This window comes from Zophobas morio, unplaced genomic scaffold, assembly GCF_036711695.1.
Source record: "Zophobas morio isolate AGI-343-1 ecotype UQ-CSIRO unplaced genomic scaffold, CSIRO_AGI_Zmor_V1 ptg000005l, whole genome shotgun sequence".
NCBI classification, from domain to species: domain Eukaryota; kingdom Metazoa; phylum Arthropoda; class Insecta; order Coleoptera; family Tenebrionidae; genus Zophobas; species Zophobas morio.
The window spans coordinates 7,833,852-7,856,286 of NW_026972110.1; the positions used below are offsets into that span (position 1 = coordinate 7,833,852).

At 31.8% G+C, this 22,435-nt stretch overlaps 1 protein-coding gene across 7 annotated transcripts in view; it reads left to right on the plus strand.

Moving 5' to 3' along the window:
• Nucleotides 1-22,435, plus strand: part of Mtgo (miles to go) — a 65,869-nt gene that overhangs the window by 13,935 nt on the left and 29,499 nt on the right. For 2 of the 7 annotated variants that reach the window (XM_064046814.1, XM_064046813.1), the window contains exon 2: nt 20,752-21,089. The exons of 3 other annotated variants lie outside the window; for them this stretch is intronic. In XM_064046814.1, coding sequence (XP_063902884.1) covers nt 20,939-21,089 — 151 coding nt within the window. In that variant the 5' untranslated portion in view covers nt 20,752-20,938. Of the gene's footprint in view, nt 1-5,556; nt 5,838-20,751; nt 21,090-22,435 lie in introns of those variants that run through there. 2 more of the 7 variants (XM_064046812.1, XM_064046815.1) reach the window with 2 other exon arrangements.

Genomic DNA, 22,435 nt, shown 5'->3' on the forward strand with positions numbered 1-22,435 from the left:
CCTACGTAGGTAACGACGGAAAACCAGCTTCACAAGTTGCAAGCCTGCGGGAATTTTGTTCACTTGAATATTCATTGTTTTATATTTTGTTTTAACATGTTTTGTCAAGATTTTTTTTATTTTACTCGAAAGTTCATCTTCATCTTTCACCTTCAACATAGATCAGTGTATCTAAGAAAACTGTGTATATACCCAATAGGTCGAAATTGAGAATTTTCTTAAAATCTCTTTAATAAGTTATAGATCTGACAACTACACTATATAATTATAGTTAAAATAAAAAAAAAATGTTTACAAGCAAGCAAGCCCCAAGTTTCAAGTCAAAGCGATTTATTGCCTTAGTTGAAAACTTAAGAGAATTTAAAACGTTTACCATATTTGAATGCTTGAAAAAGGCAAGAGTAAACTATATTAGCAGTAAATTCTTGTTACTGTTCTTAAACTTGAACAGTGTAAACTAAAATATTTTGTGGTGTGTAAAATAAATTATTCTTTTATTTGTTGTAGATAATGTTTATGATATTTTTTTTATTGCACCTTAAATATAAATAATATAGTGTGGATATTTTCTGCAGATATCAACACAGAAGAAGTAAACATTTTGCCTATAAAACACTTAATGAACCACCGATCCATGAAACGTGAAGGTATTTTAATATTTTCCCTACAAAAAAAATGTCCAATTGTTTGATAACTACTCACACTATTAAAATTAAGGTAGGTATATAAAAAAATAGACTTTTGTGTTCGCATTCAACAACACGGAGTTCCCGTTCTTTGACTAGTAAGACTGTCACTGTGCGCTCGTTTCCATTAATAGCAATGGAAACACTGTGTCTATTGCTTCAATGAAAACGTCTAAAAAAGTACCCAGTATATAGAATAGAATTTTAAAAATTGAAATATTGTAGAATTAGACTATATTTTGCCTATTTTTCCCATCTGCACGTACATTATCAAACGAAATAACTCGACATGCCCCACAAGCACGTGGATTAGAGCAACCACTGGACAATTAAAATATTTCGACTTTGGTTGGTCACCAACAAATAATCAGCTTTTTGTATTTGCTAATGTCGAAATCATTGTTCACAACGCGGTTTAATCTAAGCCTGGAGTGAGTACATTGACCAAATGATAAAAGATTTCAAAATATTTCAAGTTTTAGTTGTATAAACAGATTTTAAATCGTTGTCAATTAGAAAAAACTGACATGAGTTCTGTTAAATAAAATTATGAAGTTATTCTTAAAACTTTTAATGCCGTGATGCATTGATAAATACGTATGTATTTAATCTGATTTAGTCAGTGTGCTGTCACTCCAGCAGTCTGTTAATTTGTGGCTAATATTGCTAATACTTTATTAATTACGTCATAGTGTATAATAATAACAAATAATTGGAAACGTCAAAACACAAAACCAAACAAATACATATTACAGTCATGATGCGTTAGTTTGAACATGACATTTTGCAGTTCAAATATTTGAGGCACATAATTATTTTAACAAATAGAAAGTTAAACATTTTTATTCTCATATAAATGTCGCTTTTTTCAAAAGCACTTAAATTGTGTAGATGTGGTAAGCTCACTACAGTCTCTCGTAATATACATAATTGTGGTTAAAATTGCTATGCATAAATATATTCTTGTTCTTTTTAACATACATCAGTTATTGCAGAATTTATGTAGGTAGATACGAGAGTGTCAGCATTTACAATATTATAAATATGGTCGACAGGATGTGTGGAGTGAAATTTCAACAGTGTTTCTTAAAGCTTTTTTGTATTCTAAAGATAACGTTACTTAGACAGAAAATCCCCACTAAACTGTACCACAGAGAATCCCGGAATAAATTTACCGAAATGAAATTACTCTATCCTGATTTGTCAATTATTTGTAAGCCGTATAAAGTGCGTCAAGATTTTGTCCGTTCATTACCTAATTTTTCACTACGTGTGTGTGTTCCAACGCAAATTTGAATCCAAATGTAGCCCAAAAAATTTCACGTTTTGTATTCTATGTTCTAGGTGTAAACTAATAAAAATGATTTTGTTTGTGCTTAGAAAAAACTATTAGTTTATTGAAACCACGAGGTAATTTAGCGGGGTTATGTGTATTTACAACTAATTCTGCGGTCGTCTAGCCATTTGTTGAATAACTGCATCGTCAGATATCATTTTATAATATACTTTAGATAAATCATTGGTCAAAAGAATTAACAAGTGCCCAGATTATTTTTTTATTTAGTCCTGTCAGTTTCAACATTACAACTACGAAAAGAAATAAAAAAGATTCTAAACGTTTCTGGAAAAATAGACATTTAAAGACTTAATCTTTAGAAAACAATAAGGATTGAATTTTCGCAGCAACTAAACATTGTTTTGAGTGGAAATTTTGTAATTTTGAAATACTGAAAATAATGATTATAAAATATGTATTTAATTAAACATAAGACAATTTTCTAGTTGTAAAAATTTGTACAAATTTGAGCATTTTAACTCATTTTGATCAAAATACAAGCATATAGACTGTAGTGATAACCACCATCGATTTAAAATATCATGAATGGCGCTTGGTACTGCGGAAGTACACGCCACAAATTTATTAATGTGCACTTAATAATAATTAAATTACATTGCAGACAAAGCCTACAAACCGCATAAAAATATCTTTAATAGTCTTGCTGTCACAAAAAACGTTATTGGTAAGCCACGAATGGCGTTGATTTTTTTAGTGACCAAAGTACAAACCACAACTGTTTGAAAATTATCATTGCAATTCACAGTAAAACCGAAACTACTACTATCTATTCGTACAAGAAAAAAAGTATTTTGTATTTGTGCGTTTGCATGGTACTATATTTATAAGGACGTGAACTATAAATTTTTGACCAAAAAACATATTCCAATAAATGTGCAATTATTTCTCCAAAAATTTGAGGCTATTTTACATTATAAACTATAATTGAACTAAAACTTTCCTTGGTGTTTTTATGTCATTTTCTTGTATCAGAATATCAACAACATTACAAACTTCTGGTCCTACAGAGTGTGTATTAGTTACATAATGAACTATACAAAAAAAAAAATTATAATAGAAAATGGATGCAGGGCGGCAAACGCATTAAAATAGCAAACAATTTTGCCAATTTCCTGTAAGATACTTTGAACCGCAGATACTAGTAGTGATTATATAGTTGAGTGCTTTGGACAGCAAGAAGATAAGCTCTTGACAGGTCTATATACTGTCTTCGTAAAAATCATATCGATATGAAATCGCAACATTCGTTCTATTTGTGGAATTGTGCATTTCTTAGCACAACTAAATAACAGCACCGTCAAGCTCATTTAGTCAGCAGCAAAAGTGTATATTGTTACTAGTTACAAAAAAAATGACACAGGTACCGTCACTTAAAAATTGATAACCTCGTCTCAAAGGAGTGAATCTATTACAAAGTATTCCCGAAATCAATCTACACTAATCATAGTCGAAGGCTAAGGAAACTTTTATTTCCCATAATAAATGTACTGGGTTTTCATCACTTGTTTCTGTGCGTATGTATTGGTCACAACTGTGAACTGCAGGTGGTAGATACTAAGAATTTAGAGATAAAAATCAGTCTAGGCGGTTTCCTCATCAGGGAATCCCGACAACGCAAAAAAATAATGAATCAGTCTACAGCCAACATATTTTCGTGGTTTTTGCTTACAAGATAGTGCTGTAATTGGTAGTCAGGTAAATTCTACCGAAGATGAACACTACATAATTATAGAAGAAGTTAAACTGTATCAACAAATCAAGATACTTTTAGTGCAACATTCAAGTAGAACTCGATTAAAGGCCACGCAAAACCTTAACTCACGGGAGCCCGGACACCTGCTACATTTTTTCAGAGACCATAAAACCTTTTAAATGGCATCGTAACAAATAAGTAGTTGTGCTGTAGTAGCGTTCTAAGAACATATTACACTGAAATTTGGTTTCATTAACACTGAACAAAATTTAGGGTACATTTTCTTCGGGTGCAAAGGGGGCGACGTTCTTATCCAATAACAAATAAGTAGGCACCTTCTCTTTACAATTTGTACTACTTTGTCAATTTCGACAAACCACAGTTACGTAATTCGGAATAAAAATTCGAATTCATGCGCATCGTATTTTTTAGTTCGTTTATCCTTAGCTCATTTACATAACGCAACGATAAATTTTAAATTTGCGGGACAAAAATGGTATTAAATTTCCATGAAGACTAATGTTATGGATCGATTAAGCGGTTTAAAAATATTAATTAAACTAATTCTAATTTAGAATTGTAGAGTTTGTGTACAATTACTGAGAAAAAAACGAAATATAACAAATCTAAAGCTTTTTGTGTTTTTACCTATGTAACACACGAAATTGACGTTAAATGTAATATGTTTTTAATTTTATCAATTAGTCGCGTTATAAACTGTAGCAAAGTCATCTTAGTGAGCATAAGTTTCGTCAAATGAAGTCAAATAACATAATAATTGGTATTTTAAAATAAATCTTCTTTGCACTATAAATTACTGTAATAAAAACAGTTCGAACTTTAAGAATAATGTAGTTTTTTAACACTGTTTATTACACGCTCAGCAGACGGAATCGAAGTGGATGTGCGTAGGGCTCAACGAGTAGTAAATTCGATGCTCCATGAAGGTGTCCACTGCCGCTGTTTTTTTCCTTCTGTGACAATTTCGATAAGGTCCACTGCCAGTGCTATTAGCCTCAACAAAGCAAGCCGCTTCCTTTATACTCCAAGCTGTTAAATTTTAATGCAATTTTTTTCCACGCAGAATATTATGGTATGCAGTTCGTTTTTGCAAGAGAAAGTAATCAAATTATTTCATTTTCACAATCTGAAAAAACTCCTCTTGCAAGCAACCTCAAGTTGTTTACTGCTACTCCATTTCAGATTTCACAGTTGGTAGATTATGTTTTGTCTTTTGTGTTAGTTTTGAGTTTTGATCACTAATCGTTACGCTATCCATTCCGTTTTTGAATGTAGCTTTACTTGTTTAACGCTAAAAATCCGTAACAGACAAAACTAGTTGAATCATTCAACCACTGTAAAAATAGCTAAATCGGTGAATAACCGAATAACGTAACAAAAAGAGAAATTTGGTTATTGCACTTAGCGATAAGCATAACCGCCTCTCGAGTTCCTTATGCTGCGATCGCATATGAAACAAGAGATCGCGTTAGTACGTGTGCTAAAACCGCCACAATAAATATCATTAGTTCGGTATTTATTTCATTGTGTTACTTATTCCAATGGTCATTTTACCCATCGCAACACTGCCAACTGTACAAAACCAGGAAACTAGAACGAAGCGAGTGTTGAACTAGGTATTGAATAAGTTGCAGCATTACATGCCACTACCTACCGCAAAATTGCGTTAGAAATCGCCATTCTGTGGATTACAAGTTACGAAGGCGAGTTTGAGAGTACATTATTCCTAATAATTATTGAGAATCCAGGTCAAATTTTTCATTTCGAAGTGAGTGCATTGAGTATTCAGTGGAACCAGCGCATTCCACAGCGATTATTATTCAGTGGTTGCTTTTGAATCGTGGATTCTCGCACATACTCGATCGTTCTCGGTCTGCAACGACACGTAAGTACGCAAGTGAACTGAACTCTCCCGCTGGTCGTCTACCCGAGACCCAAATCAGTCAGATTGTAATGTGAGGTATATGTGTTTTGTGTTAACAAAATTATCCGCGTCGGAAAACGTTGGTGTGTTTTGAAAAAAAAAAAGTATAACAACTTGGAAGTCGATGTGATGATTTGCGACAGGATTTTTGCCAGTGTAAGTGCACGTTTCACGTCTGTACGTCAAAGAAAGTTCCGACCCCTTTTTTCGCAGAAATTCAAAGAATTGAGATTTAAACGTTTTTAAAAGGACTACCGTGCGTTCCGTGTGTGGGGGTCGGCGCTTTCTTCGTTAAGGCTAAGTTAGCTTTAATTAAAGCATTAGTGGTTAATTAAAAAATAACAAATTAAATTTTCGCAAGTTTCGAGAGTACTTCAGGATATAGGTGGTGAAAGTAAACTAACCGTGCGGGGTCGTTGCCTTCTTAATAACAAAATTGCGTCCGACTCTTCGATCATTAACATATTCCAGCAAATTAATACGAATTTACCTACTGTAAATAAACACTCCTAAACCAAATTCTAAAATAAAACAACGTACAGAGTGTATCCGGATGTATCCCATAATTCAATGAGACGTTTCCCTCTAAATTGAACATGTGAATCATGCTTGCCCACATCAAATGGTCAGATTATTTTTATTTCCAACATTCGCAAAACTCATTTTGCACTAATAAAATTCCACGGGGAAATATGAAATTCTTTCGAGGCGACGAACTCGAGGTGAGTCTTACCTGAGGAATTTCCGTGAAAGGAACGCAAAGAATTCATGAGTTGAAATCGGTCTGCATTTTCAAAATAAATCAATTAGTACCGCGACTATAGAGTTAAAAAACTACGAGATCGTAATAAATGGTGTCTCCACACACATAATCGCGACAACCTGTTGCGATGGCCTGGATCCTGCGGTTATTCGAGGAGAACATACATACACGCCCTCTCACTTCTGAGTATAGCATTCCTAACTGCACCTGACTCCTTAAATACATACTTTGACGACCTCGTCAACAAATACGCAGTGACCAACGATGTTATTGTCGGCAGTGCGTATCGATTCCTTCCTCTATGAAACTGCTTACTTCAAAAAATTGTTTCCGCTGCGAAATACACGAACAAGGAGATCTTGTTAGGGTGGAATTTGTTCAAACTTCCGGTACATTCGGCCCACTAGGATGTTATTTGAATAGAGAATTCATTTATACATTACACGAATTGTTTGAATTTCAGTTTTTCTCCAAAGAACCTTTATTTGACATACTTTCAACATACAACAAACCGTCTACTGACTGTCGCACTCAACATTCCGTTACTCGTGCTGGTTCAGTCTGCTTAGACAATACTTTCGTACAATTCAAAGTCCTGTTCGTGTGTTGGCTTTATTGATCTCGCATATTTTCTTTATCCAACATTTGCAAATTCCCAATTGTGTTACATCCATTAGGTTAAATTTTATATAATCCACAAACATAATTCTTCGTCTTTAATTGTGTGGCATTTCTTCAAACGAGTTTTTGCTTTTTCCGGAAAGTTTAACCACAACGGTCTGCAACATACTTGGTAAACAAATATATTAGCTAAAATAAGTTGACGTTATACAGTCTTGGAATTTTTAGATTTTTTATACTGACAGCAATAATTTTTAATGTAAAAAGTGACAACGAAGTTAATTTTTAGTCTTAACAAAATTTTAAAATTATTCTAGTAAATCTCAATATTGTCAGCTACGTAGATTTTCTAGTGGTAATGGTTCACATTATAGCCAGTTTACGTGAAACTGACAAGATTTAAATGTTTTATTATTTAATATACTTTTCATTCCACGAAAAACTTTATAAAATATTGCAGTTTTAGTTACGATCTCAAAAATTAGAATTGATAACCTAAAATTATGTTTAAAACGTTGTACGAAACAAAAAATTCCCTGTTGCCACAGGTTCATAAAAAAAGCTGTATTTTCCAAATTATAATAATGGGTATTAATAATAATAATCTTATAGAAACTTGAACCCAGAGATTCGTTAGAATAATTTTAACAAAAATGCTTGAACAGAAGATTACTCCCAGCGAAGCGCTGACTGAGTAGGATAATAATACGAGTGCGATAATACTTTTTTTTGTTAACGTGTAAAATGACAAAATTTTATCTGTGACTAGAATTTGCTTAAAATTAATGTAATTAACTTAAAGATAATTCTATTCGTGTTACAACATTAGTGCAGCATTATTAACCTCATTACCTAATGTAAATGAGTCGGATAAGTAAAATATTTTGGAAATTTTTTCTAGAAAATCCACATTTAAATGTCTAATCGTTATTTAGACATTTGCACTATCCAGATTTTTACTAGATATTTTCACAAAACAGTGTCAAAAAATTACAAATATATGTTTACTTTTAAACAAAATGTGACTGTTCAAACTGGGTGTTTTACGTGACTCAGGGCCGGTTTATCAATGCTCAGTTAAAAGTGTCTGTTAAGTAACTGTCAGATAAGGGTAACTAGCAGTTAACGGAGGTAAAGTGTTTATCAATGCACGATGTTTCTTCCAGTTACGTAGCTCGAAGTTTAGCTGTTACTCTCTTAAGTTGGTAACGCTCACCCCACTGGAAATGAGTTGTGATTGGTCATTTCAAAACTACCCCGACCTTGAAAGTTCCATCAGATTCGATCCGCATTCGGTATTCAACGATTGTATATCGCGTTTCACGTGATCAATCATGAAAAAGCAAAATTTAGCATTAGAAAAAAAGTATTGGAAATTAAAAATGAAACAAGTAGGTACACCTATAAATAAATACAGAGAGATCGAAAAAGAAATTAGTCAAAGTTGGCCATGCACGAAAAGGCGTTTGTCTTAGTTTAAAATAATTTTTTATTAAACGTCACGTTGACAAAAGTAATTTGCACTGTTATCAAACGAAATTAAAGCTTTTTTGTTATTAGAATCTTACTTCAGAAATGGGATGAATTTTGGACAAAATTGGAAAACGGTGATTTTGATTCATTTTTATGTATTTTAAAAGTAGGTGTCATAATTCTAATTGTAAACTGTCAATTTGACATTTAATACAAAAATTTAAATTACGACAAACGGCTTGTGCATGGAGCATGGCCAACTTCGATTAATTTCTTTTTCGATCTCGCGGTATTATTAGATAGGTTTTTCATTTTTGGTACCTACATTAGACCTGGAAAATAATCGGCTAATAATAAGTTTTTTTCTCATCTTCTCTGTCAATTTGTTCCACAACATAGTCCTCATCAAAATATTGTTAAATTAATAACAGATTTATTTGGATTTGTTAGGTTATGTTGCCACTAACTGATGGATACCGCTTTAACTGACAGTTTGAACTGTCAGTTAATTTATCAGGCACTTTGACCACCAGTTCTGAGCTAGCGGGCAATGATAAACAGGTTAACTAACAGACAAGCTTTAACTGCCAGTTACTTTAACTTAACTGCGCATTGATAAACCGGCCCTCAAACTTAGGATCTCTAAAACAGTAAACAGTACCCTGAGGTACTACTCATCGTTGCAAAAATACTTATACCGTATGGTTTTAACTTAAACTGTTTATTAATACTAAGAGATTTGACGTTTATACTTTTAATTTCAACAAACGTTAAAATTAAAAGTACATATATATTGAGCATTATAATTTTTGTAAAGTATAAAAAAAAATATTTTAAAAGTTTTTTTTTCGATAAAGTTAAGACGGATTTTAAAGAAGTAAACGCCTCCTCAGCACAAACATTTTTGGAAATCGACCTTTTTTTGTTATCCGTTAAAATAATATTAATAATAAGGGGATTTTTGGGAGTACATGTTTCTATATTTATCGTCTTCTATGTCTGAAAAAAATTTGTAAATCATATGCGTTTAGTGTGGATTTATTGGTAAAAATTACTCAACAGTGTAATCAACATTGCTTATAATATGTAATTTAAAAGTTAATAACGTCATAAACAAACATGAAATGTCAAAGACAAAAACAATGTTCCGGCATTTTTCTGGAGTATATAATATTAGTTTTTAATATTGAATTTTTGTAAAATTACAACCCGTAGTGAAAAATCTAATGACATATATAATTAAGTATACAATGTATCAACCAGTGTACTTCTAGCTAATCTGGTTTTTTCTTAATACAATTTGTTGTGTGACAAATTTCACTTTGATCGATTGCAATGGCTGTTTTTTTTTTTTTTTTTTTGCAGTAGTAAAATAATTCATATTACAGGCATAAGCTAAGGAAGTATTGTAATAAGGTCCATCGAACGAATGTCTATTTTCATGTTTTCCCCACATTTCATGGCCCCGAGCCCTAGAGTGTGATAAAATAGGTATCTCATTTCCGTTCGTCTGTCGATTTTTATTATCGTACAGATAATAAAACGCTAATCAAAATTTATCTAATCATCTCCACCCACAATTTGATGACGTCATCTCAATATTTTGCTTGGTAAAATTTTATAAAATAACATACTCCTGTACTTATGGCTTATGCATCCACATTTTCGCAAAAAAAAAACAAATGTAATACTAATAACGTATACCAATAAGAGTAACTCAAGCGTAGCATCTATATTATCTTTGTTTTTTAATTTATAGGGGTTATCATAAAACGAATAAAAATTCCCAACAACAAATTTTATAATTTTCCAAAGACGCAAGCTGGAATTGTTGGACTCTACTTCCGGGACGAAAAATGTTCTGTGTAAATAACTTTTGCCAATATCACACATACAGCTACTATCTATGGTAGTATCTATTTAGGATTATTTTTTCTTTTTCTATCCAGATTAAAAAGGTAGAAAAATAGAAAAGAACGAGAATAACACCGAAAATTCGTTGATTAATGTCATAAATTGAGATACGAATTCTTAAGCGTAGTGGTAATGGAAAGACGTGCTATAAGTTCAAACTATGTCTGATGTGGCCATGCAAGATCCTTTAATCAGTTTTTAAAATGACTTTAGTCTAATATCACGTTTCTATGATGAGTCTATGATTTTAAAGCGTCGATTTATTTTATTAATTTATTTATTACTCCTAAAAAATACTAAAAGAACGTAATTAAAATTCCGAAACTAAACAGAATACAAAATTAGATGCAGTAATTTCAGATTTAATTAGAGCGCCTAGGTGAATGAAATTTGTACAGGATCTTAATAAAAAGGTCACTGCGTCACTGCTACATATTGAAAGATTTTGCGATATATAAAAAAAGAACTAAGGATATGATCAAAAGGAACTGTCAGTAACGTTCTGTAAGATATGTAAACAAAATTATATAATGTTATTTATAATCTATAATAAACAAGAATTTTACGGAAGTTATACAAAACAACGAACTTCAAAATTACCACTTTTAAAACACAAGTTTTATGAACTTTTTGGCCCTTCAAATAGTCATTATAGTGGTACTTGTAACGTTTGTTTTTTTAATAACTATCCAACACGAATAGATTAGATAAATTTCAATTTGACAAATGCAAATATCTACATACGATAAGAAAAACACTATAATTGACGCCATATTTACAGTATTTTTTTTTATCGTAGGTTGTTCCTCACGTTGACCATTCATGTATTAATTGACTATAGGAACTCCTACTGTACTGCGCAATTGACAACTGTTTTTGATAACAGCAAATGTAGGATATTAGCCATATTTTCAAAACATTAACTGAATACGTTCTTTGACTTTGATCTTATTTAATAAAAAATCCTCATGAAGAATAAACGTCTAAAAATTACGTACGTGTTTTTCAAAATCGACCATTTCTTTGGATGTAGTTTCTATCAAGAAATCATTCAAATCAAATACAAGTTTCATACAGTGTGCGCAATGTTGGTCATACTTTATGAAAGAAAGTTTAATCTTACATGTTCAAGTTTTCTCATTTCTTCGCCAAACTGAGAAATGGTGAATCATCGGAAATTTTCATTATACATTTGTCCATGTTGTAGAATTAATAAAGATCCATAAACAGTTAAGACCAGTTTAAATAATAATTGCTATCGTTGGATTATTATTATTTTAGTTAAAAGAAAACCAATGCAGGTGTTTAATTTGATAATAGTATCTTGGTTCTACATTTTTATAATATCAGAGAGCGGGTATTTTTGAGCCGAGTTATGTGTATCAACGTTTTTCCAACTTTCGATGATACCGTTATGAACTTGTTAAACCACATACTTGTGATTCATTTTATTACGGCAATCCTAATAGAAAGTGTGGTAAAAACAATGCTATTAGACTGTACGCATTATCTAATTGAATTCAAAAGACTGAAAATTTCGGCGTGTAATAAGTAATTTATTCTATTGTAACCTTGCGAATAGTGTAAAACAAAATAGTATTTACATAATAAAAGTCCATTTTCATATTAAATTTAAATTAATCTGTACGTCGTACTGTTTGTTTATTCGGAATTTATCGTTAAAATAAGAGTTAAAACAAAATTTCCTGCAACAGTGTTATTTTTGATACTGGCGGAATTTAGATAAGCCATTTATCAACAAATAGTTAAGACAGTCAACTAGCAGAAGCATTTAGTATAATTGTTGTCTTGTCACTTGGTAAAAAAACATTTAGAGTTTCCTGGCTACGACATACCGCGTGATCAATTTGTAAAAGGTCGAGGCCTTTTACCGACTCGGTTTAATATCTCGTTCCGACGAATTCGTTGTTTAATTGAAAATAAAAGTTCAAGTCTGAGCTTTTTTATATTTTTTTTATAAAAGGAAGGCAAGCATGAACAGTTCGGTCTAGCGCTGTTATCATTTATCATCACCGCTACAGAAAACACTATTTTATTTAATCTTACGATGAAAGTAACAGGCTGACTGGTTTCTATGTCGTTGCTTTTTATTTTTTCGTTTTTCTGTTATATTGTAAGTCTGGTAAAAGTGATAACAGCACACACAAGAAGAGCAGAAATGTCATAAAACATGGGTTTTTTTAAGTTCCAGATTTCTAAATCTAAATCAAGAAGAAAACAATTTCGAAATACGTTCAAAATACCGAGAATTAAAAAACATTTTAGAATAACAATATTCAGTTTTATTTTAATTCTAACCAAAAATACTATACGTAATTCCAAGCTCTTACAATTTAAGGACCTTCTGTCGTCGCATTTACCTCTCAATCAAAATCACAATGCTTTTGTAGTTGTGATTGTGGATTAGTTGTGAAAATTGTTTTATTGTTAAAGTTTAATCACTTGTTTTGTTGAATTATGGTGGTAAGTTTTTTAGTGGCCATCAGACTTTTCTATACTGCTATGAATAAAATTACAGTTTCATTATAAAGAGATGGAAGCGCATCAAAAAGTTGTTTCAATTAAATGCAATCCTGCAACAACAAAAAAGCTTGTTCTCTTCAGTACTGTATGCATAAAATTGTATTACATCCTTCTCAAACTTACACAAACTTTTTCTGGCGTCTCCAAAAGAAATTTTAACTAATTTTGTATTTTAAATTTTTGTGTCACTGCTACATTGTAGAGTTAAATTCTAGTGTGAACGGACCTTTGATAAAAACCAAAAGAATAAATTGTAGTATCTACCTTTTGCATCTAGGAAATCAAAGAGGTTTCAGTACTTTAAAAGCCCCGTGAAATATGGAATGCACTAAATGTGAATTGCATATTTTATTAATTATTTATTCTAAGTGGCGAAATTTTACTATCTACTTAAATTTGAGCAGTCTATAGTAAAATCTGAAATATAAAAGTTTCTGTAACATTCTTTCAGTGAGGTGGAAAAAGTTTGAAAACCACTGAAATAAGGTCATGTTTGTTGTGTGCATTTTTTAATATATGTACATTTTGTACATACATATATGGTAAACATATTTTTTTTCGTTTAATTTTAAATACAGGAAAATTATGACAATTTATTTGAAGCAATTGGTTCATGACTACAATACCGTTCAGAGTTTAATGAGTAAATCGAATCCAAAAATATTTTAATTAACGTTAATTTAGTATTAATTGGTAATAAAACTGTAGAGTATTCAAACTGCTATTTTCCATGAGATCTCGCGGATTTGAATGAAATTTCCTTGCAGTGTCACTGACACTAACATTGATTGTTATCTCGAGATTATCAACCTTATCGTCGAATTACTAATTGCAAAATTAAATAACACCATTTCTGGATACAGTTATTACGTAATGTGTGTAATGTTTTTATTCCTACAAATGGAATCTGTACTTGAAACTTTTTTTCCTTTGTTGAAGCATATTGCCCTCGTGTACCATTTATTGTATTAAAGAAAATATTTTTAATTGCCGTAGATATGGCAAGACCAGTAATTTATTCTTATTGTTTTTGTAAAAAAATATACATTAACGAGTTGCACACACGATGTATCATTTCATCTGTTCATCTGAATCTTTTTTTAGCTGTTTACATACATAGTTCCGCCCATTGTTACCAGTATCATGTATAATTCCTCACATATTCCTTGAAATTCCCATCGCGGCTTTCATGTTCGTAATTTCTACATTCGTGGAATGTTAAATATCTAACCTCAAGTAAGCCCAGGGATGAACTATGTAAATAAAAAATTGACCGTTTATCGTAGACCCGACCGTAAAAAATTGCTTCCAGATTACAGGAACGTTAATCAATATTTGTTTTGATCGTACGATTTTGTTGGCGGCCTGTAATAATATTAAAATATCCCCAAAAAATTTACGTTTGATCTATATTTTCACCAAAGTGACAAAATTCTCCCATTAATAAAGTTTAAGATTAACTGGCTTGATAGTCCATCAAAACAGTTTGAATGTTACGGTTCACAAAATTTAGTTACAAAGAACAGTTATTTTTAAATGAATATCAATCTCATAATGCGATACGAGCTTCTATGACCTTGGCTATTTCCTCCGGGGTATATTCTGGTCTCTTTAAAACGCAAAACAATTAGGAGTACCATTATTTATGCAAAAATTGTCCGAAAATAGTATGCAAAAAAATTCATTAAAAATTACGTATTAGAAATTTTCAACGACAACGTTTTAGACAACTATAGAACGAGCTAGTATTGTTCTATTGTCACATGTACCAGGTGTCTTAGATCAATGTCTTACTGGCAAATATATTGTAAGAAGGTAAATAAATATAGACCTTTGCTGACTGTCTTGGTGAAAGTTTAATTCAAAGAAATAACATACCGAAAACGATACTGTCCTGAACTTTTTATTTTTGAATAATATAGTGGCACTCTGTAGGGGATACTTTTTGTGAACTAACCCAGGTGTTATATTTATACATCTCTCCACCATTCATTGATTCTGTAAGTTTTTGCTTGTCAAGAATTCAGATAAACTATTTGACGTTCATCACCTCTCTATTCGCGATATAAATGCGTGTAGTTTGTTAAAAAACGGCGTGATATGATATCTCGAACTATGATAAGTAGCTGTTGAAATTAAACAACGAAAATACTAAATATACAAAACAAAGAGGGGCACCGAAGATAAGAACACATTTTTTACAAATTGCGGAAATGGTTAATGTCTTCATTTTTTGATAACATGAACAACGTTTATATGAATTTTTCCAATTTTTATTATACATTGACAACCGCAATCGCCGACACTGAGAGCAAAACAAATACCTGCTTAGCTTAGGTAAAATTTGAAAAAATATACAATTCGATATTATTTTAAATTCATATAAAGAAAGTTTTGTGCTCTATCAAGATAGAGATCCAAATGTTTGTCCGATTCATATAGTTTTTCGGAGAAAAAATTTAGCGGTCAGTTTTTACCTACATAGCAGAGGATGTTTAGCGTTCAGTTGCCCACTAATATTCTTGGCAACTAACCTTAACCCAATAAATTTCAAAACTTTAAATACAAACAACAATTTAGAACGAATTGTCAAGGACTATGAACTTTTTTATCCTAATTTCTAAAACTAAAAATTATAAATTATTGAAATTTGACATGCAACAATGCATGAAATAGATTTGAAAGACAAATAGGGTGTTACTGTATAATTTTTCTCTTTTATTTAATGGATGAGACTACTAATTTAAAATAACTGTCCTTCCAACTAAGCATATAAGTGATAATTCACTCATGATAATTAGCTTAATAGATGTACAATCAATACTAATTGGAAAAACCGTATTTATACTGGCAGCTCTCCATGTACAGTACAAGCTATATAAGTAATATCTTAATTGAGATGTTTTAAGTAAGTATTTGTATATAGAATGTATTCAAGAATTAAAGTGTACATATTATTACCCATCGTAAATTAAGAGATATATCTGATTAGTTGCAAAAACTTATGTTGGCTCTTATAATTATGGCGAAGTATCAAACTTCACCCTATAGGCAGCGTATGGTTGAAAACATACTAGACTGCAGACGAGTTTAAAGTGATGTCATTTGACCTTCCAATTGATGACTGTTCTCTATTAAAATATTAATTTATAAACCCAAATATGCAGCAAAATGCAAATGTTTAAAGTTTTCGCATTAAAAGTACGAAGATATAATTCATAGTATTAAATATTTACATGAGTATGGAGCAAAAGCTACGTATGTACAATCCAACAGTAATAAGAATAAGTCTGTACACGCTCGATTCTTTACAGCTCATATGAATTCAATGAATTTACATTTAATCAGCCTTGAAGATAAAAGTAGCAGAAAAACTTTGCTTGTTTTGCAAAATGAAGAATTCATTTTATCAATTTAATTGCTCAACAGCGGCCGCATATACGATAGGAAAATCCAAGTAAGTACATGACTAATCCGGCCAGTCCTGACATCTGTGTTAAGTATTAATGAACATCTAGAGAATCATCGTTTGTTTATGCAATAATGAGCATCGATTTTTTTGTAATTGCACATATTTTTATATGGTTTTAATTTTATCCTAGTACATGCAACCACCCGTGTCAATATCGTTCACGATTTTCTCCTAGCAACAGTGTCTCGAGCCTGATCCAAGTTCTCTTAACTGGAATTCACAAATGCCTCAACAATCAGTTGACCTTTCAATAAATATCTTTTTAGTGAACGCGCCACGGATTTTATGCAAATCAACTTTGTAATTCTCAAAATTTTGCTTTCGAAATATTCTACAGAATTGTTTGTTTAGAGCATTCATCCATTCAGTTTACAGAAACGAGATCAGAGGTGATCGTTTTAATTAATTACTTGTTTTATGAAAGGATTTATCAATGAAAACATTAATAAAATGTATATTTGCTGCTTTTTGGAATTTTGTCCACACTTCAAATTTGTGATTATTGTATTGACTTTTCCCTTTTCTGTTCAGTTTTGACATTGCTGTGGTAGTTTTAACAGAGATGGTAGTATTGTTTCAAATGCTTTCCATGTCAACAACCCTTACGTCTTTCTCCTGTCAACTGGCAAAAACACTTAAATGAAACTAGGCCAAATCTATCATTTCCAAGATGAGAGCACCCAATCCTTGTTATTTAAAATTTATCGTGCTCGTTGCATCATAATATGAAATGAGAATGTAATAATCTAATCATGAGTTGTTTGTAGCGAGCTAGCAACAGTCAATAGAATGGTGGCGGTGACATTAAAAAAAATCACCAACTTTCACCATTCATAATACGTAACCCAGCAGCCTCAATGTAAAAGCAAGAACCATATTTCCTGTTTGAAAGAATCGCAATTATTCTCAATAACAATTTCCCGTGGTCCGCTCCAAAACAATTGCCTTTTTTAAAATTTTCTGACGGAAACCAATGGTTTTACATTGCACGTACATACACTCTGTGTTAGTTGGTTGCCTTGACAGCGATGGACGGATGTGCAAGTTTTCCTTTCTTTATCCTGGAAGGTTACCAAGAAATATGGTGCTGTAACAACTATTACTACCTGTAATACCAATCAGACATATTAATTGATCGTTAACTTACAATACGAAGCTGTGCATTTACTACTTTGCTAAATAACATTATCGTAAAATTCATTTTTGCCTTTCGCCACAGATTTAACATCTTTGGTAAATTAAAGCTTCAAGTATCAAGCAGTCGTAAAACTGCGTAATAAACCGTAATGCTGGAACAGTTTTTATCTAAAAAACATGGGGAATTACAGCTATTATTATTATTATTATGATCAGAAGGGGTAATAAAGCCACAGAAGAATCTCCAGGTTGAAAATAATCGAGTACAACAAACTCTTGTATTCGACCTTGGCAGGCGACTGCATTATCCCGTCTTATAACTGGACGTAGGTAACCACCAACATTATCTAATTTGAAGCTGTGATTTATAATGTTTATTTGGCTACTCGTCTACATGTTCAAGAAAGTCGGCATTGGATCCTTAAGTACCTAACCTGTTGAAAATGATAAACAAACAAAAGTAAGCAATTTACAAATCAAAGCTTCCAGTCAAATCCAATAAACGCTCTGCCTTTACTTGCGTCAATAGTCTTGAGATGATTCTCAGAATTACGAATGTTTCGTGCTGTAGTAGCTGTAATTTAACTTCGTCCTTCAACTACAAGACTCAGATCCTGCAAATATGAAGACTTGGTAAACCAGTCATAAACACATTTGTATGTAGTTAAAATTTACTTATAGGCTCACTCAAAGTGAAAATACGACAGTTTCTATAAACAGATTTTCATGAGTTTATCCACAAAAATGTTTTCCTTTTTTATTTTAGTGTGTGTGCTAGTAAAAATAAAACAAAGAGAAAATAGTAACAAGATTAAGGAGATATCCGTGTCAATCAAGACGGATGATGACCGAAGTGAAAGACGGATATCATGTGAAACACTTTGTTGGTTGATGTGGTAAAATTGAAATATAAAGACCGTGATACGTTGTTAGTTTGAAGTTTTTCCGCCACTAGTATATTTGTCAGTCGAAGAAAATTTTTCTGTAAAAATTGACTCAAGTTTTAAGTCCTCTTTTTTTTAATTTGTATTAATATCACTATGTATAGTACGTGTCATAAACTAATGTTTCGAAAAGCTAATAAACTAATTGTCCAAGTTATTCAAATAAAAACAGGCTATATCCTGTAATTGAATGATAATATCTTGAAATTGTTTAACGGCATGATTTTAAACAAATTGATCGACAGACAGCGGAAGTGGAAGGTAAGCGGGTGGAGTTTGTATGGTAGTTGTTCTATGCAGTGAGAAACGAGCTTTTATTCGAATTGTCTTGTAAATACCACTCATACAAATGAAATTTGTCATGAGGTCATCTATTACACGTGGGCCGAGATGATGATAAACTCATTCAACCCAGTTGTTATATAATCGAAAAGTCAGGAATTAGATTATCTCATCAGGACATGAATGAATTTGACGATAAGCCAACATAAAAAATATTTAATTGCATATATTTTATATTTGCGACCGGATGCCGTACAATTTAAACAAAACTAACTTAAATGTATGAATGGTTTTAAGTTCGGTGATTTCAAACCACACTAGTTTTCGGTAATTGAGCTTAATCATATTTTTTTAATGATTATGGACCATTTACATTTTTTAATGGCATGAAATACTAGTAATAACGCTTTCTAAAACAATACACGCAGTAACATCCAGTGTTTATGATTAAATAATGTTTCTGCGTCAGTGTATTAAAATTAGACTAAAGGCAAAAATACCCCAACTAGTGAAGGCAAAATAACCTATTGAATTAATCGCTAATTCGACCAGATTTAGAGGTATGTAACCAAATAACTTTCAAATAAACAACAAGTTTTGTTTCATTTTAGTGAAAAATGATCTAGTAGAGTTAAAGTTTTGTGATGTTGTGTTTTGTAGGTTAAGAACTTGGATGTTTTTGTTTTCATTTACGAACCTTACAACAACATTGACACATCGTAGGCATTTAATGTAAGTTTGAAATGTTATCAGTACCAATATTGATGCATTTTCTCTAATTATGTCAACGATTAAGTAAACAACTTCTAAGAAAATACAATCTGGACTGCCTGGATTAAGAGTGTATAATATGTAGTGTAATATATAAAACACAAAATTGTTACACAACAGATAACCTTGGCATTGACGTGTAACCATAAATTAAGAAAAAAAATCGTTTTCGGATATCACAATTGCATCCCATATGATAAACAATCCTACCTTACATAATCTTAACATTTAGAGTTTTTTATTCAGCACGAAAAATAAACAAATCATGTATTACATTTGAGAAACCAATTCCATACTCCCAGCAATATGCATTAATTTTTGAAGTTATCGAAGTCGTTTAGACAAAACCAAGTCAACAATTTCAAAATTACATGATTGAAGTGCTGTGTGTGTAAATTTAATCACTTCAGATGCCAGTATGTCAACACAATCACCACCTTCGCATGTTTACTACGAAAATAATTTACAGGGGTAAAAGTAGAAGTAGTGTTTTCTAGTGCTAATTGTTCAAACTGGCTGACAATATTTGGCTAGTTAAATATTGATTTTGCAAATTTGTAGTGTAAAACGTGAACATCTTTTCGGTAATTCCGAGGCTTGATCCGGAATGAAACCGACTATATTATTTTAAGCTAAAAGAAAACCTAATGTTTTGAAATATAAGAACTAAAATTCAAATATGCTAATAAATACTTCCCGTAATGTTATCACGCTTTTGAATTTGGTTGACTACATTATTACAGTTTAATAATAGAGACGTTTTAATTTTTTTATTATTTTATATTAAGTATAATATTATAGCAACTAATTAAAAACTACTATAATGTAGAACATAAATCTTAAGTTCTCAGGAGCACAATGCTAGTTCGCATGCTCTGCTGTTAGGGAGCCCTTTGATAAGATCAGTTCTGTGCCAGAACATTAAAAGTCTCAATTTAATTTTTCGTTTTTCGCTTTTCTTTGTGAAGAGTCCTGCTTTTTTCTACTAACAATTTTTCATCCTGGTAATTTGCTTTTCCTGCAATATGTCACGCTATACACACGATTCTTTTGCTTAGCATTTCCTAATAAGAGAATTCTTGTGGTTTAAGTTACACTTAGGTTCAATTTTTATTCTTATTATATTCCTTTATCTTATTCTTTTTTTAGCCCAATGTATAAGGCCTAAGGACGTGATCCCCTCCAGCTTGAAGTTGCCTGTGCATATCGCGAATTTTTAAAATATCTGTGATCTGTAATGGTGCATTATAGCGATATTAAATGGTGTTAGTGTTTGGTAAAAGTGCATCATCGTGGTGTGTTTCTTAGCGGTAAAAGTGCTAGTCGACGTTCAGGAATGGTGGCAGGCCAGAACGTGGACACTCAACAGAATGCCGACATGTATTGTGCCCTTTATGGAGAATACTACCCTGATAATCAGTACTTCATTCAAGGGGCGCCACCAGAGATGTGCCCTGCACACGTCTGCGCTATGCAAAGCGAATTTGGTGAGGCCCATTCATTCCAATGCTGCTATGTTCTTTGAAAACACTTTTTGCTAATTTCAGTAAACACAAACAGAGTTGAGCTTCAGACTCTGTAGTTACCTTACAACGAATGGTGATGCACACACCTTTGACGATTTCACATTGTCCGCTCAGATTTCTCTTTGTTCTTTAAAATTCCAGTTTTCAATCAACTCTTACCAGTATTTTAAACAAATTTACCCGTTAGGCTGAACTGTTTTTTATTACTAAATGCACTGCTGGATTTTTAATTAATACGCTTCTAGCATGTTTTCATTTTTTCACTGATTGCATTTTACGATATCGTAACTGTTAAAAGTACGTAATTGGCGTCTGAACTATTGTGGTAAAGCAAATTTGGACTGATATCTCGTTACCTATTTGGTGCATATGCAGGTTAAGTAGGACAGTATGATCGAAAAAGTCCTCTAGTAGGCCAATTTAATTTTAAAATAATGATGTTGGCAACACTTGCGCGTTCTTTGCTTAATTTGACGGTTACGGTCAAATAAAGTGTCATTATTTTAAAAATAAATTTCATGAGCCACTACAGGATTTTTTTTCGATCATATTTATGGTACTTTGAAGTTTATTATTTATACTTTATATTGGTTATTGATTTTATAGTTTTGTTGACATATAAAGTAATTTCACAAATTGATCAAAGAATAATTTGCTGTTTTGAACATTTAATTACGAAGTAGTTTTTTTTCTAGATTAATTGAAACTGTAAATTGTAAATTTGCATCGCCCACCCCGTCGAGTTTATTATAACAAGTAAATGAAACTGACTTCCATAAGCAATAAAACTTTTATGTTATGAATTATACATAAGTCGTTACTTTTTTGATATCTGTTAATAATTTCACACTTCATGAATTTTGCTTCTATACATCTGATAACAGTTGACATTGTTGGCATAAAAAATGGTATTACGTCAATGGGCAGCATTGTACAGATGCAACAGTGCATCACTTTCAAAATAATACTGTAGAAAGTGATTTTTTAGTAAAAGTTTTTAAATTCACCAAAATTCCAAACTTTGCATAAATTTAGAGCGGATAAGTTTGTGGATGCATCACAGTTCTGTAAGCAATTTTAAATATTTATCCTTCAAACTGGCCTGTAACCTATGCAAAGAAATAACGTCTGTTGCTTAATGGTAGACGCAGTTTATAATGTTGTTTCAAAAAGTTCATTTACTTCAACAGTAAAGTTCACGAACCGCCATAAAAATTAAAAAGATAATGCTTTTTTCACAAGAACTTTAAATGTGAACAGAACACCATTTCACACCGAGTTTCGAATTTTGATGCAAATAACTGGGA